The 14,237-nt window shown below is 46.1% G+C and overlaps 1 protein-coding gene across 1 annotated transcript in view; it reads right to left on the minus strand.

Annotated features, from left to right (window-relative positions):
• Positions 1-8,898, minus strand: part of CCDC3 (coiled-coil domain containing 3) — a 118,031-nt gene extending 109,133 nt beyond the window's left edge. Inside the window, exons 1-2 of the mRNA XM_055330976.1 lie at positions 8,464-8,898; positions 5,776-5,950 (exon numbers count right to left, since the gene is read on the minus strand). Of these exons, the coding sequence (XP_055186951.1) occupies positions 5,776-5,950; positions 8,464-8,837 (549 nt within the window). The 5' untranslated portion in view covers positions 8,838-8,898. The remainder of the gene's footprint in view (positions 1-5,775; positions 5,951-8,463) is intronic.
• Positions 8,899-14,237: the final 5,339 nt, after the last annotated feature.

The following is a 14,237-nucleotide window of genomic DNA, read 5'->3' on the forward strand; positions in this document are numbered from 1 at the left end:
GAAGACATGAACAGACATTTCTCCAAGTAAGACAAACATCCAACAGACATATGAAAAAATGTTCAACATCACTCAGCATCAGGGAAATCCAAATCATAACTACAAGGAGATACCACCTCACACCAGTCAGAATGGCTAAAATTAACCACTCAGGAAACAACATGTTGGCGAGGATGCGGAGGAAAGGGAACCCGCCCTACACTGTTGGTGGGAATGCAAACTGGTGAAGCCACTCTGGAAAACAGTACAGAGGTTCCTCAAAAAGTTAAAAATAGAACTACCCTACAACCCAGCAACTTGCATTCTTAGGTATTTATCCAAAGGAGATAAAATTAGGGATTTGAAGGGGCACATGCACCCCAATGTTTATAGCAGCATTATCAACAATAGCCAAAATATGAACCCAGATGTCCATTGACAGACAAATGGAAAAAGGTGTAGGTTCTGTGTGTGTGTGGAATTGAATAGAATTTTATTTAGATAAGAATGAAATAATGCTATTTTGCAATGACGTGGATGGAACTAGAAGGTATTATGCTAAGCAAAATGGTCAGAGAAACACAAATACCATATGATTTCGCTCATATGTGGAATTTAAGAAACAAAACAGATGAACATAGAGGAAGAGCAGGAAAATTAAAATAAGACAAATTATAAGAGACTTTTAACCATAGACAACAAACTGAGGGCTGCTAGAAGGGATGTGGGGGAGGGGATGGGGTAACTGGGTGATGGACATGAAGAAGGGCACTTGATGTAATGAGCTCTGGGTGTTCTATGCAACTTATAAATCATTAAATTCTACCCCTGAAGCTGGTAATATATGTTAACCCAATTGAAATTTAATTTTTTAAAAAATGGGCACGGCAGCCCGGGTGGCTCAGCGGTTTAGTGCAGCCTTCGGCCCAGTGCCTGAGATTCTGGAGACCCAGGATCGAGTCCCTACATCGGGCTCCCTGCATGGAGCCTGCTTCTCCCTCTGCCTGTGTCTCTGCCTCTGTGTGTGTGTGTGTGTGTGTGTGTGTGTGTCTCATGAATAAATAAATAAAAATCTTTTTAAAAAAATAAAAATAAAAAATAAATTTTAAAAAATGGGCAGAGGACCTGACTAGCCACTTTTCCAGGGACATACTGAGGGCCAACACACATGAAAAGATGCTCAACATCACTAATCATCAGGGAAATGCAAACCAAAAGCACCATGAGGTATTTATTACCTTGCACCTGTTAGGACAGCTATTACCCAAAAACTAGAAGATACCACGTGTTGCAAGGATGTGGAGAAGAGGTAGGTCCCTCATATACTGCTGATGGGAATGTAAATGGATACAGCCACTATGGGAAACAGTATGGGGGTTCCTTAAAAAATTGAAAACAGAACTGCCAGATGATCCAGCAATCCCACTTCTGGGTATAAACCCAAATTGGATAAAATCAGTACCTTGAAGACTTATCTACACTCCCCTGTTCAGTGCAGCATTTTTCACAATAGCCAAGACAGGAAACAACCTCCATGCCCAATGGCAGATGAAAGGATAAAGAAGATGACTGGATAAAGAAGATGTGGTCTATGTATACAATGGAATATTAGCCATTAGAAATGACAAATACCCACCATTTGCTTCCACGTGGATGGAACTGGTGGGTATTATGCTGAGTGAAGTAAGTCAATCGGAGAAGAACAAACATTATATGTTCTCATTCATTTGGGGAATATAAAAAATAGTGAAAGGGAATAAAGAGGAAAGGAGAAAAAATGAATGGGAAATATCAGAAAGGGAGACAGAACGTGAAAGACTCCTAAATCTGGGAAACGAACTAGGGGTGGTGGAAGGGGAGGCGGGCAGGGGGGTGGGGGTGACTGGGTGATGGGCACTGAGGTGGGCACTTGACAGGATGAGCACTGGGTGTTATTCTGTATGTTGGCAAATTGAACACCAATAAAAAATAAATTTATAAAAAAAAAGAATCTGGGGAGAAAAAGAAACTGTGGTATGTATACACACAAAGATTATTTGGCCTTTAAAAAGGAGACCCCGTCATTTTCAACAATGGACGAAGGATGGACCTTGAGAGCATTATGCTAAATCAGACAGAGTAAGACAATTGCTGTCTGATTTCATTTACATGTGGAATCTAAGAACAAACCAAACACACACATATACAATGAGTTACCACCGCACACCTATCAGCATGTCTGTTTTTTCTGACCATACCAAGTACTGACGATGATGCAGAACTGGAGCTTTCATTCATTACTAATACAAATCCAAAACATTACTGCTGCTCTCAAAAAGAATTTTGCAGTTTCTTACAAAATTAGACATACACTTACCTTATGACCCAGCAAACCCATCCCAGGTATTTACCCAAGACACACTGAAATTTATGTGCACACCAAAACCTGTACGTGGGTCTTTTAGGTCTAGTAGCCTAAGATTGTGAACAACTTAAATCTCTCTCAACTGACAACTGGATAAATAAAACTGTGGTACATCCCTACAGTGGAATACTCAGCAACTAAAAATAAAGTGAACTACGAATGAACACAAAACAATTATCAAATGTATCATGCTAAGTAAAAGCAGCCAATCGAAAGGAAAAAAAAAAGCAACATACTGTATGAGTCCATTCATAAGGCACTCTGGCAAATGCACAACCAGTGTTGGAGATCATATCAGTAGACCCCATGAGTTCAGGTTAGGAAAGGGTCTGACCAAAAAAGGGAAGAAGGGAGGTTCTTTGCAGTGATGGTACTTTTCAGGCACTGGGTTATAGTTTTGATAAATACGCATGGTTGTATGATCACAACTCTTAACAGCATATGCAAGAGAGTCAATTTTACTGCATATGGATTTTTGATATTAATGTAGAAAATGAGACAGAAGGCTTCTGCTTACTTAGGCATCCTGTCTTTCTGGATGAGAGACAGGATGTCTAAGTAACAAATGTGTAAAACCCATAAAGGGGTGCACCAAACCTACAACAGTAAATAAAATAGTTATCCCTGCCCTTGGGTAGTTTGGACAACCTGAGTAGGCAGGGTCTGAATAGCAGGAAAACAGAGACCAAGTGGTGTGAACAGGATGGCTGCCATCTTTAAATACAACAAAACCCCTTCCCTCAACTATTCTACCCCCTTCACCTGCAGCCTTAGATGTATGAAACCATCCACAGGCAAACTTCAACTCCTTGATGAGTTGTCTACCCTCACTCATGCCCCACCACCTTACTCCCTCATGTTATGGAAAATGTGTTCATTTAGGTCACCTAAGAGAGCTTACTCCTCCGTCATCATTTTACTTGACTTCGCAACAGTTTTTGGCTCTGAAGATCACGCGTCCTTCTAGAAACACTCTGTATCCTTGACCCTCTGGGCTTTCCCTCTACATCTCTGAATGCTCCTTCTCAACCATTGTTAGCATTCCACAAGGCTCAGTCCTACTCTAGGGCCTATATTCTGCTCTCCCTATGTGCAGAAAATCCCTGAAAATCTCATTCACATCCAGTCTCACGACACTGAATTATTGTTAAGTCCCAAAGGTCGATTTTCCACTTAGAGCTCTTCTAAAAAGCTCCAAACTTACGGATTCAACCCCTATTCAAGAGCTCACTTGGCTCAAAATGACTCAGATGGCTCAAGAACCCCTCAACTCTGTACGTTCAGCATCCAACACCTGAATTCCCCTACCAAACCTTTCCTATTCACATCTCTCAGCGTCTGTCCTGGCATGCAGCTCACGCACCAGAAACACAGAAGTTAGCTTTGACCCTCCTCTACCTCTTTGTGACCAAACCATCAGGAACACCTAATCTTATTCCCTAAATCTCTCTCAAATTTGTCCACTTTATTCCATCCCTACTGCCTCTACATAGTCCAGCAACTACCTGGGAGCTTTATAACCACTTCCTGTTCTCACCACATCACTTGAATTCCCTCCAACCCAGTAGGTTTTTCAAAATGTAAACTTGATCCTGTTCCCCTTCCTTTCACAACATAAAAGGTTTCCCATCACAGTTAGGACAAAGCCCAAATCCTCACTAGGTCTGGCCCCAACTCAAGCTCTTGTCCCATCCTCCTCAGTCACTCCCTTTGCTCCAGCCAAGGAGCTTTCTTTCATTCCCTCAAAGGCATCATGCATTGTGCTGCCACAGGAACTTTCCAGATTCTTTGGACTGCTCTCATATCTCCCTGATCCCAGCATTAACTAGGATGCCTCTTCATCCATCAAATCTTAGCTTCAGTATCAATTCAACAGAGAAGGCTTTCTTTACCCTTAAGTCTAGGTCAGAATCCCTGATTTTTTTTTGGGGGGGGGAAGCATATGTTTTCATTTAAAATTATGAGATCATTAATGGGGTCTTTTGATTCTGTCAATCACCAACACTAGGACTATGAGCTTCAGGAGAACAGGGGCTTTGTATTTTGCTCAATATTGAAAAACTAACATCTAAAACAGTAGCTGCTTTATAGTAGGTATACAGTATTTGCTAAAGATTGGACTCTGCAGTCCCACAAACTGATGTCGAATGTCATATATGTCCACACACTTTGTAACAGCAACATACTGGAAACAAAGCTAACCACCTATTAACAGAGGACTTGATTAAATATATTGTGATACATGCACTCAATGGAATGTTATGCAGCCATTTAAGGCAACTTCATCTACACTGATATAGAAAGATCTTCAAGATCTACTTGTGAATAAAGGCAACTTATAGCCAAGTATGCGTAGTGGGCTGCCACTTGGGTCAAAGGAGACCATAAATAACACAAGTTTGAATTATTTGTTGGATGAAAATACTCATTGAACAGTAACTCTTTGTTTAAAGGGTAGGTGGGAACCAGGTGGGTAGGCATCAGACGTGGAAGAGAAACTCTATTGACTACCATTCTACACTTCTAGATGTGGGACCCACGTGAGCCACTTACCATGTGCAAATCAGTTCATCAACCCATAAAAATAGTCCTTGTCCCATGAGATACCTACACCCTCCCCCCATCAGAACACTCCTAGCAGTCTGTCACACTGCCCTAAAAACATGGGAGACATGGCCTGGGCCACCTCCTCTACTGATCTGGTCCTTCAGTCATCCCAGCTTGAGTAAGGCAGTGCCATCTGGGAGAGCGACAGTCTTCAAAATCTCCCCACAACTCTGACATCTGTCCCATATGGGCAGATCTCTTTTACATTTTCATACCCCAAATTATCTTAACCCTTACATTCCACACTACTTTGGCCACCCTGTGCCTCCAGGTCTTCACAACTAGAGTTAACAATCGTGGAAGGGTTAGCTAGGACAACCATTTCCTGGAGGACTTTCTCTTCTCCCTTAGAAGATTCCCTAGAGCCTTATGCTATCAATAACAGAAATGATATAATAATCATAACAGCTCTCATGTACTGAGTACTTACTCTGTCACGCACTATGTTATAGGCTTTACATATTTTTTTACCTTTTTTTCTTACATAGGTAAATCATACTGCATCAACCTTATGATGTACTTTGTTCCCATTTTACAGGAGGAGAAACTGAGGATAGGTGCCCACCTTCATTCAATCTGTTCTCTCACTTTTGAGGAACCCCATACCAGCTAGTAAAGTCTCAGGAATTTAATTAGTTTATGAGAAGTTTGTTTGTTTAAATGCCAGGGGAATGGGAATGGTCTGGGCTTCTGGAAGAGTACTCTTGACTCCTTTAGTCACAAAATTCAGACAAGACGTAGTTATTCAATTATTTCGCTGTGACAAGGGAACAGTCAATTCTTACCCTATTGTCTTCCTGGATCTCCCAGTCACTGGAAAAAGTTGCCAGTTGCTGCCCTTGAGAACAGTTCGAAAACTGGAAAAGGCTGGAAAACATCCTTCTGTTCTCTTGAGTGTCTGGAAAGATGGCATCTTGGAAATTGACTCCGTGAGGCAAGAGATTATAGTTTTCATCCATCCTAATGGGAACAAAGAGGGAAAAAAGCAGAACTGTAGGCTGTACAGCCATAGGGTATACCAGCTTTAATCAAGAGTTGTAAAGACGGACCATCTTGCCATTACACAACTAGGTCTCACAGGACTCTCGTTAGAGAGTTTCTAAGTGTTTCTCTGCCTCACCCTACAGGAGTCTATCCTTAAGGTTTTCCAAAAGGGGAGTTTGGGTGAAGGGTTGCGGGGGAGGGACGTTGTGCAGATGTGTTTGTCTACTTGTATATCTCCCAAGTGGCCTACTTTTTCACAGTGTTCCTTGTTTCTCAATCAAAGGAAATGAAAGCCAGTTATAATGACCGAGGTTCGAATCCTGCCATTGCTACTTGTCACGTATCTGATTGGAGAGGAGTTTCCTGGATTATCTAAGCTTCACTATTCCAGTCGCTACTCCACCACCATGATGGTGGTGCAAGGACCGCATTAGATAAAGTATCTGGCATAGAGCAAGTGCAGTATAGACATCAACATTTTCATAGAGCTAAGAATAAATAGCCTGTTGGAAAGATAAAGAAATCACGTACAAAGAAGAGAGGGAGAAGTTATCCTCCAGCACAAATAGGGACTCACCAGTGAGCCTCCACTGCCACTTTTCCCTGTGACACTGCCCAGAATCTGTCCTGATCTCACCAGGTCCCAGAATAACAGGGGAGGAATGATTTGTATGCCGTTGTTAACACACTTCAGGGCAACACAGCCCTGTGAAATGCAAATCTGTCAGACTACCAGTGGACTCTGTATTTCTGCCCTAAACTTTCTGTAAATATGTCAGAGGGAAAGATGAAAGGGCTGGCTGACCACCACAGAGCCACTGGACAAAGCTCTTTCATGATAAAAATCAGGAAAATATAATGTCTGCTCAAGTTCTCCAGCTTTTTTCTTCGGAAAATAAAGTTTCAGCGACTAGTAGCTTTATAGCTGGGTTCTCAGTATCCTTCCTCAAGAAAAACAGGAGAAATCTGAGTTTCTTTGTATCACCTCACTCCTTGCTGACTTTATTTAGAAACTATACTTCCCCAGCAATTTAAAAAAAAAAGGAGGGGGGGGGGGAACCACAACATAATCTCAGCAAACTGCCCAAGCCAACACAAAGCACGCCATGTATTCTAAACTTAGAGGTTCTGGCTCCAATATGGAAAACATGTGTTGCCATGAGCTTACGAACGTCCCCGGGTGGATCTTATGGTTTTCTTGTTCAGGCTCGTGTGAAATCTCAAGAGCTAAAAGTGAATCTGCAGACTGAGGGCATGGTCATTCCAAAGGTCCTCGTCGCTGCTTCCCGGACTGGGGAGACTAGAGCCACTGCCAGTCTGGACTGTGGGTTCACTCACTCACTAGCTAGATATGTAGGTAACATTCCAGGTCAACGTTTCTCGCAGCTGCTCTAGGGCACTCTAATTCAACCGGCGGCAGCCAATGCATTTAGGGTTCCACCTGCTGTTCTCTATCTCAAACTTCAAACCCATTGACTGAACTCACACGCGTGAATTCCATCTTGACTGCAGGCCAACTTTCATGGAACTTGACAAGATTCCAGGGGTCTCCAGTCGGAGGGGGCCTCCTGCCTGCTTCACCTAGACTCTTCAAAGCACTGGGAGCCAGGTCCTCCTCCCCAGCAGGCCCCCCACCTAAATCTCTGCTATTTTGAAAAGCCAGGCACTGAGATCTGCTGGTGGTGGACAAGGGGTGAAACAAAGGGACAGCTGGGCCGCACGCCTCACCATCCCTAACTTGGCATTCAAGCAGGTGCGGCAAAGAGGAACTGGGCCTTCCTTAGCTCACCTGCACAGGTGTGCTGCGGCTTCACTGTGTTTTCATCTCAACCAACCTGGTTTCCCGCGTGGCGAGAGAGGGAGGCAACTGAGGTTCTTCCCAACACAATTTGTTCAAAAATTCACAGGGAGGGCAGAGCTGGAATTCCAACAACAGTCTGACTTGAAAGTTGGTGCCCCTGCCCTCACCATCCCAAGCTACTCCCAGTGAATCCGATTATTTTTATTTTTTTATTGGAGTTCAATTTGCCAACGTATAGCATAACACCCAGTGCTCATCCCGCCAAGTGCCCCCTTCATTGCCCATCACCAGTCACCCCAGCACCCCCGCCCACTTCCCCTTCCACTACCCCTTGCTTATTTCCCAGAGTTAGGGGTCTCTCTAAAAGAATAAAAAGAGGAGCCAAGTGGATCGCTGGAAACCACCTTGGGCTTTTGCCTGCAACACTCTTTGATGCATTCGGCCCAGAAATCCTCCCTGGTTTCTGTTTTTTCAGGGGCCTTAGCCGAATACACCCAGGACCTTTGTCCAGACGTCGCACGGAGCAGGAGAGAATAGAGAGTTAAAAGGAAAGTTGCCCAAGGCGTATTCCAGGATTCCTTGGAGTTCCCGGGCTGGCTCCAGGTGCCCCTGGGGGGGGGGGGAGGGGGGCGGGGGACGCGAAGAGGCGCGGGAGGAGGCGCGGGCCGAGGTGAGGTGCGGCGCTCACCTGAGGAAGAAGAAGTAGGCGTAGTCCTGGACCACGGTGTGGGAGTGACACGAGAAGTAGCCCAGGCCCGTGAGGTTGAGCCTGGAGCCGGCGGGCACCTCGAGCATGCTGCCCCACGCCTGGTCGCACAGCATCTCGATCTCGGCCGAGTAGAAGAGCCCCGCGTCGCCGGCCTCGTACTGCCACGGCAGGTAGTTGTACGGGCCGTGCACCTCGTGGTGCAGCGCCAGCACCCGGGCGTACACGATGATCTCGGCCAGCTCGGCGCGGCAGCCCTCGCTCAGGGGCCTCCACTCGGACGGCAGCTGGCAGCCGCGGGCGGCGTCCGGCCGGCCGGCCAGGCAGAGCGCGGCGAGCAGCAGCGGGCGCAGCATGCCGGCGGGCGCGGGGCGGGCGCGGGAGCGGGCGCGGGAGCTGGACCGGCCTGGGGGGGGGGGCGCGCTAGCCCGGGCGCATGGCGGGGACCCCGGGGCCGCGGCGCGGGGCGGGGCGCGGGGAGAGCGGCGGCCGCCGGGAGCCGCCGGGAGCCGCCGGCGTCGGGGAGCCCGCGGAGCCCACAGCGCCGCCCCGCCGGCCGGCCCAGGGCAGCCCGCAGCGCAGGGCTCGGGCGCCGCTCTCCCAGCCGCGGGGCCCGCCGCGCCCGGCCCTGCGCGCCGCCTTAAGTAGGGGTCTCGGGGCGGGCCGCCGCCTCCTGCCCTGCCCCCCGCGACGGGGCGTGGGCGGCGGAGGGCGGGGGTGCGGGGGCCGCGGCGCGCGGCGTCGGTGCTCCCAGGCCCCGCGCGGTGCAGGGGGAGCGGGGGCTGCGCGACCCGGTCACCGGCTGCCGCGGTGCGCTGGGCCCGCTCCGGACGCGAGGCCCCCTTGCAGTCCTCGCTGCTTGGCCGCAGGACCCTGTAGGCGCGTTTGCGTGGTCCCGGGAGTAGTTGTTGTTAGTTGTTGTTGTTAGTTAGTTAGTTAGTTGTTAGTTAGTTAGTTAGTTATTAAGATTTTACTTATTCATAAGAGACACAGAGAGAAAGGCAGAGGGAGAAGCAGGCTCCATGCAGGGAGCCCGACGTGGGACTCGATCCCGGGTCTCCAGGATCACGTCCCGGGCTGCAGGCGGCGCTAAGCCGCCCAGCCTCCCGGGCTGCCCTCGGTAGTGCTTTTACAGTCGAGAGATCCGCGGAAATCAAATCTGCCTTTTGCTTTGCAAAAGTTAATTTGGAAATGCAGCGTGCGCTAATCAACTTTTTTAGATTCCCCCCCCCCTTGCTCTCTTTCATGTTGCTTATTATCTCATGATAATCTTCGGAAAGCCTTAATGAGAGATTTGAAAAGCCATTCTTGTCCCGATTTCCCTAAAGCTGAGTGATTTATAGAATCCCTGCTTCCAGATTCTGAACCTCCGACACCTGAGGAATAAATTAAGAAGTGAATTCCAACCAGCTTTTCACAAGTCAGTGCGTGAGTCTGAGGAGACCCAGGCTCAACCAACAGTCTCTTTCTCTCTACACTCAGCAGCAGCTCCTTTGATCTCCTAATTGCCCTAAGTGTTCCTAATGTAGTAAGAAGAAAAAAAGGAGGATGTTTATTTGTAAACATGTTTATAGTATTTTTCTATATGGATTACATCGTGCATATATAATCGTGCGTGTAATATGCGCTTCATGGTACATGTCATCCATATTGTATGTAATATATATTTATAATAAATGTACGAGCAGAACTGCCTTAAAAATGGAAGACTCTTTGTTCCACAAGCATCTCGTTTACCAAGGTTTCTGCAAGTCTGAGTCTTGGAACCAGCTAACTTCTTCCATTCACTGAAGAGAAAGTTCTTAGGGAATTCTGGAAGGAAAGGTAAAGAAAAAAGAGGATAAAGAAGTGGGAGAGGAAGTTTTGAGGCTGGGCCTCACCTCTCTATGGTCCCCAAATCTTCTTCCTGTGATCCCTAAATCTTCAATTCGGGCGATTTAATTCACCAATGCTTGTTGTGACTGCAGTCTTTGAAAGGTAACTCTGTGGTCCAGACCTGGCCCTGGCAGGCCAGTGACTCTGGAGAAAGAGACCATGAGGAAGCATAGCTTCAGGCAACAGGCGGACATCCATGGGAGGACGTTGGGCATCCCCAGAAGCGGGATGATCAGGACTCCAGCCAGCCCTGCCCAGCTGGTGAGGGAATGGCGAGCTGCCGCTGACATGCAATCACGTTAGCCCAGAATCTGATCAGTGACTCAATCGACCAAGTTCTTGTTCCTACAAAGTCATCTGTGATGAGCCTATAAGCAGACAGAAATAAGAATGAGGGGGGCACCTGGGTGGCTTAGTGGTTGGGTATCTTCCTTTGGCTCAGGTCATGATCCCAGGATCCTGGGATCGAGTCTCACATCAGGCTCCCTCAGGGAGCTTGCTTCTCCCTCTGCCTATGTTTCTGCCTCTCTCTCCGTGTCTCTCATGAATAAATAAAAAAAAATTTAAAAAAAATAAGAGTGAGAGCTTCTCACAGATAAGAACTAATCCCTCCATAGCTAGTAGTCAGCCTAGACCTTCGATGAATTTTCCAGAAAAACCAGTTATCATTAGAGGGAATCAAGTCAACAGTTGTCCTGATGATATGACCCCTCCCCCATACACACACCCTGTGGTAGATACCAGACTTTCACAATGGGTAAATGGTGTTCAAGGATGACTTCCAACACCATATGTCAGCACTGTTCACTTGTCTCTCACTGAATATGTAAATTAGGAAACCTTGTAATGTCATGGTCATAGTCTACTAGGGCTGCCGTAACAAAATACACAGATGATGTGGCTGAAACAACAGGCATTTCTTTTGTTACAGTTCTAGAGGCCAGAAGACCAAAATCCAGACGTCATGAGGGTTGGTTTCTGGGGAGGGCTCTCTTCAGGCTTGTAGACAGCTGCTTCACCCCGTGTCTTCACATAGCCTTTCCTTTCCTGCATGGAGAGAGAGAGAGATCTCTGATGTCTCTTCCTACTCGTATAAGGACACCAATCCTATCAGATTAAGGGCCCAGCCATGTGACCTAAGGATGTAATTACTTCCCTAAAGTCTTCATCTCCAAATACAGTCTCATTGGAGGTTAGGGTTTCAGCATGTGAATTTAGAGGGAAAGGGAAGGAAACACAACTTGGTCCATAACAGATATTTAGCAGGTATTCTGTAGGTTTGCTAGAGAAGGAAAGAGAGAGGATATAAAATGCTTGATATTCCCAGCAAGCAGACTTCAAGCAACCATGGACAAATTATAATATTAACAACTGCTAACATGTATTCATTGCTTACTGTGGGCCAAGCACTATTGTAAGGGCTTTGAATGTGTTACCTTAATTCTCCAAACAACACTCTGGAAGTACAAACTACTCTCATCCTCCTTTTGTAGATAAGGAAACTTAGGCCTAACTAGGTGAGTTTAATTGACGTACCCAAGATTACAGAGCTGGAAAGTGACTGAGCCAGGATTCAAACAAACCCCAGCATCAGACTCCAGAATATATACGTTTAACTACAACATGAGAATGTGGACAAAATAGGCAATGTTTTCAAGATGCAAGTAAACCATTCATCTAGAAGCGAATATATGCATAGTAATAACCTTAGCGTACTCATCAGTGATGGCTAGAGCAGTATGTAATTGGACAAACATTCATTTTGTATTAACCAGCAGCCCGGCTCTGTGTTAGTCTCATGCTGTAACTTAAACAGATGAGATGGTAAGAAAGCTTTTCCGTTGCATCTTCGAGCATCTCAGAAGCCTGGGAAAGATTTGTTCACTTCAACAGATCTTAAAATCCTGAGTTTTCTTTCCATTTAGACAAGCAAATAAAAAATCAGTATGCATAGCTGATTTCTCCTTGCATAAACTTGACAAAATCCAAACTCTTCCAACACCATGCAGAATGTATTTTCCAGAAATGAGCATCATTGAGAGATTGTCTTTCTCCTAGACTTTTCACAGAAACATCAGTCATGCTTCTCTTCTCTGTCAGGTCTGGCTGAGTGTCACACTGCCTGGGGTTCTTTACCTGGGGTCATAGGGGGTGTCCTCTGGTGAGCAGCTTCTCTTTGGAGACTAAGAACTCCATATAAACCAAGCTCAAGGTGGCCAGGGTGGGAAGTAAAACTTCTATCAATAAATGTTTGGGCTTAAAAGTGAATGAGCCACTTCTACTCCTTGATTCCAAGACCCATATGTTCTGACTATGGGGAAACAGCACCCTGGATTGTTCTCTGTTTCAAAGCACATCTGGAATTCTTTAATATAGCACCTGTTCCTTTCAGGGTGGGACTCTCAACGGACATAAATGAGTCTTCAGTAAGCCATTAGTGAGCTTTCAAAACTTGTCCAGTTGCTTCTAGTTGATGGAGCAAAGGATAAGACCAGTTGATTCCATGGCCAAGAGCCCATTGCTATTCCCTTTGCAGTAGAAGAAGCAATGCTATGGAAATCACTGATCAGAAACAGTGCTATGGGAGATACCATGATGGGGGGTAAGGTAGTGCTACTGACAGAAGCACTGTGTGGCAGGGAAGGTGTATCCATCCATGTCCAGAACATGCCTGTCCCAGTGAGGACAAATCTCTGCCCCCTCCAGGATGGAAGAGGTTCAATGTAATCAGCCTGCCACCAGCTGGCTGGTTGGTTCCCCTGGTGAATGGGACTATATCGGGGGATTAGTACTGGTCTCTGTTGTTCACACAGTAGGCTCTCCGCAGTGGTGTTTGCCAGATCAGCCTTGGTAAGAGTAAATCTATGCTGTCAAACCAATGCATAGCCTCTATCCCTACCACCATGGCCGCCTTTTCATGGGCCCGCTGAGCAAGCACTGGAGTGGCTAGGAAGAGACAATGATATCCTTAGAGTACATGATTTGTCTGCCTAGTTACTGAGAGCTTCTCTTCAGTGAATGCCTTTGGTCATCATTTATGTGGGACACAAACATCTTATAATCTGACCATTCCAAGAAGTCTATCCACATACCTCTTCCCCAGACATCCTTGTCACGCATTTTCCAAACCTATTTCTTTCAAGTCCCTGGTAATCTATGATGGTTAATTTTATGTGTCAGCTTAAATGAGCCACAGGGCATCCAGATTAAACATTATTTCTGAGTGCCTGTGAGGATGTTTCCAGATGAGATTAGCACTTGAATCAGTAGACTCAGCAAAAAAGGCTGGTCCTCAACAATATGGGAGGGCATCGTCCAATCCACTGAGGGCCTGAATAGAACAAAAAGTGGAGGAAGGAGGAATTTGCACCCCATCTTTTTTTCTTCCTGCATCACTCCTTTAGCTGGGACATCTCATCTCACCTTCAGAATCTACACCATTAAGTCCCCTGGCCCTTAGACTCAGACTGAATCATACCACTGGTTTTTGAAAGGAGAATAGTCAGATCCTGAACAAGGCATAGATTTGATCCAAACTTCTAGAGCTTGGTGCTGGGACTATCCTGTTGGTGCTTGCCCAGAGTCTCCTTACAGCATTCCCATTTCCCATAGACACGTTAGATATCACCGGACCTAATGGGTAAACAAAGACCCAAGTGATACAGCAGCTTAAACCACAGCGTGAACTTGCAGTGGGGCATTCTTTTGCTTGTCTCAACTTAAAACTGGTAGCCTTATAGTTGACTCTGTAGACAATCCAAGTAGCACATTCAAGTGCTGTATATACTGTATATATTGCTGCCCAAGTACAAAAAGGCTCACCAAGCATTTTTCCTCTTTTTTCATTGCAGGTGGTCCAAAGAACAGCAGCATTACTTTCA

Source organism: Nyctereutes procyonoides, unplaced genomic scaffold, assembly GCF_905146905.1.
Source record: "Nyctereutes procyonoides isolate TBG_1078 unplaced genomic scaffold, NYPRO_anot_genome, whole genome shotgun sequence".
Taxonomy (NCBI): domain Eukaryota; kingdom Metazoa; phylum Chordata; class Mammalia; order Carnivora; family Canidae; genus Nyctereutes; species Nyctereutes procyonoides.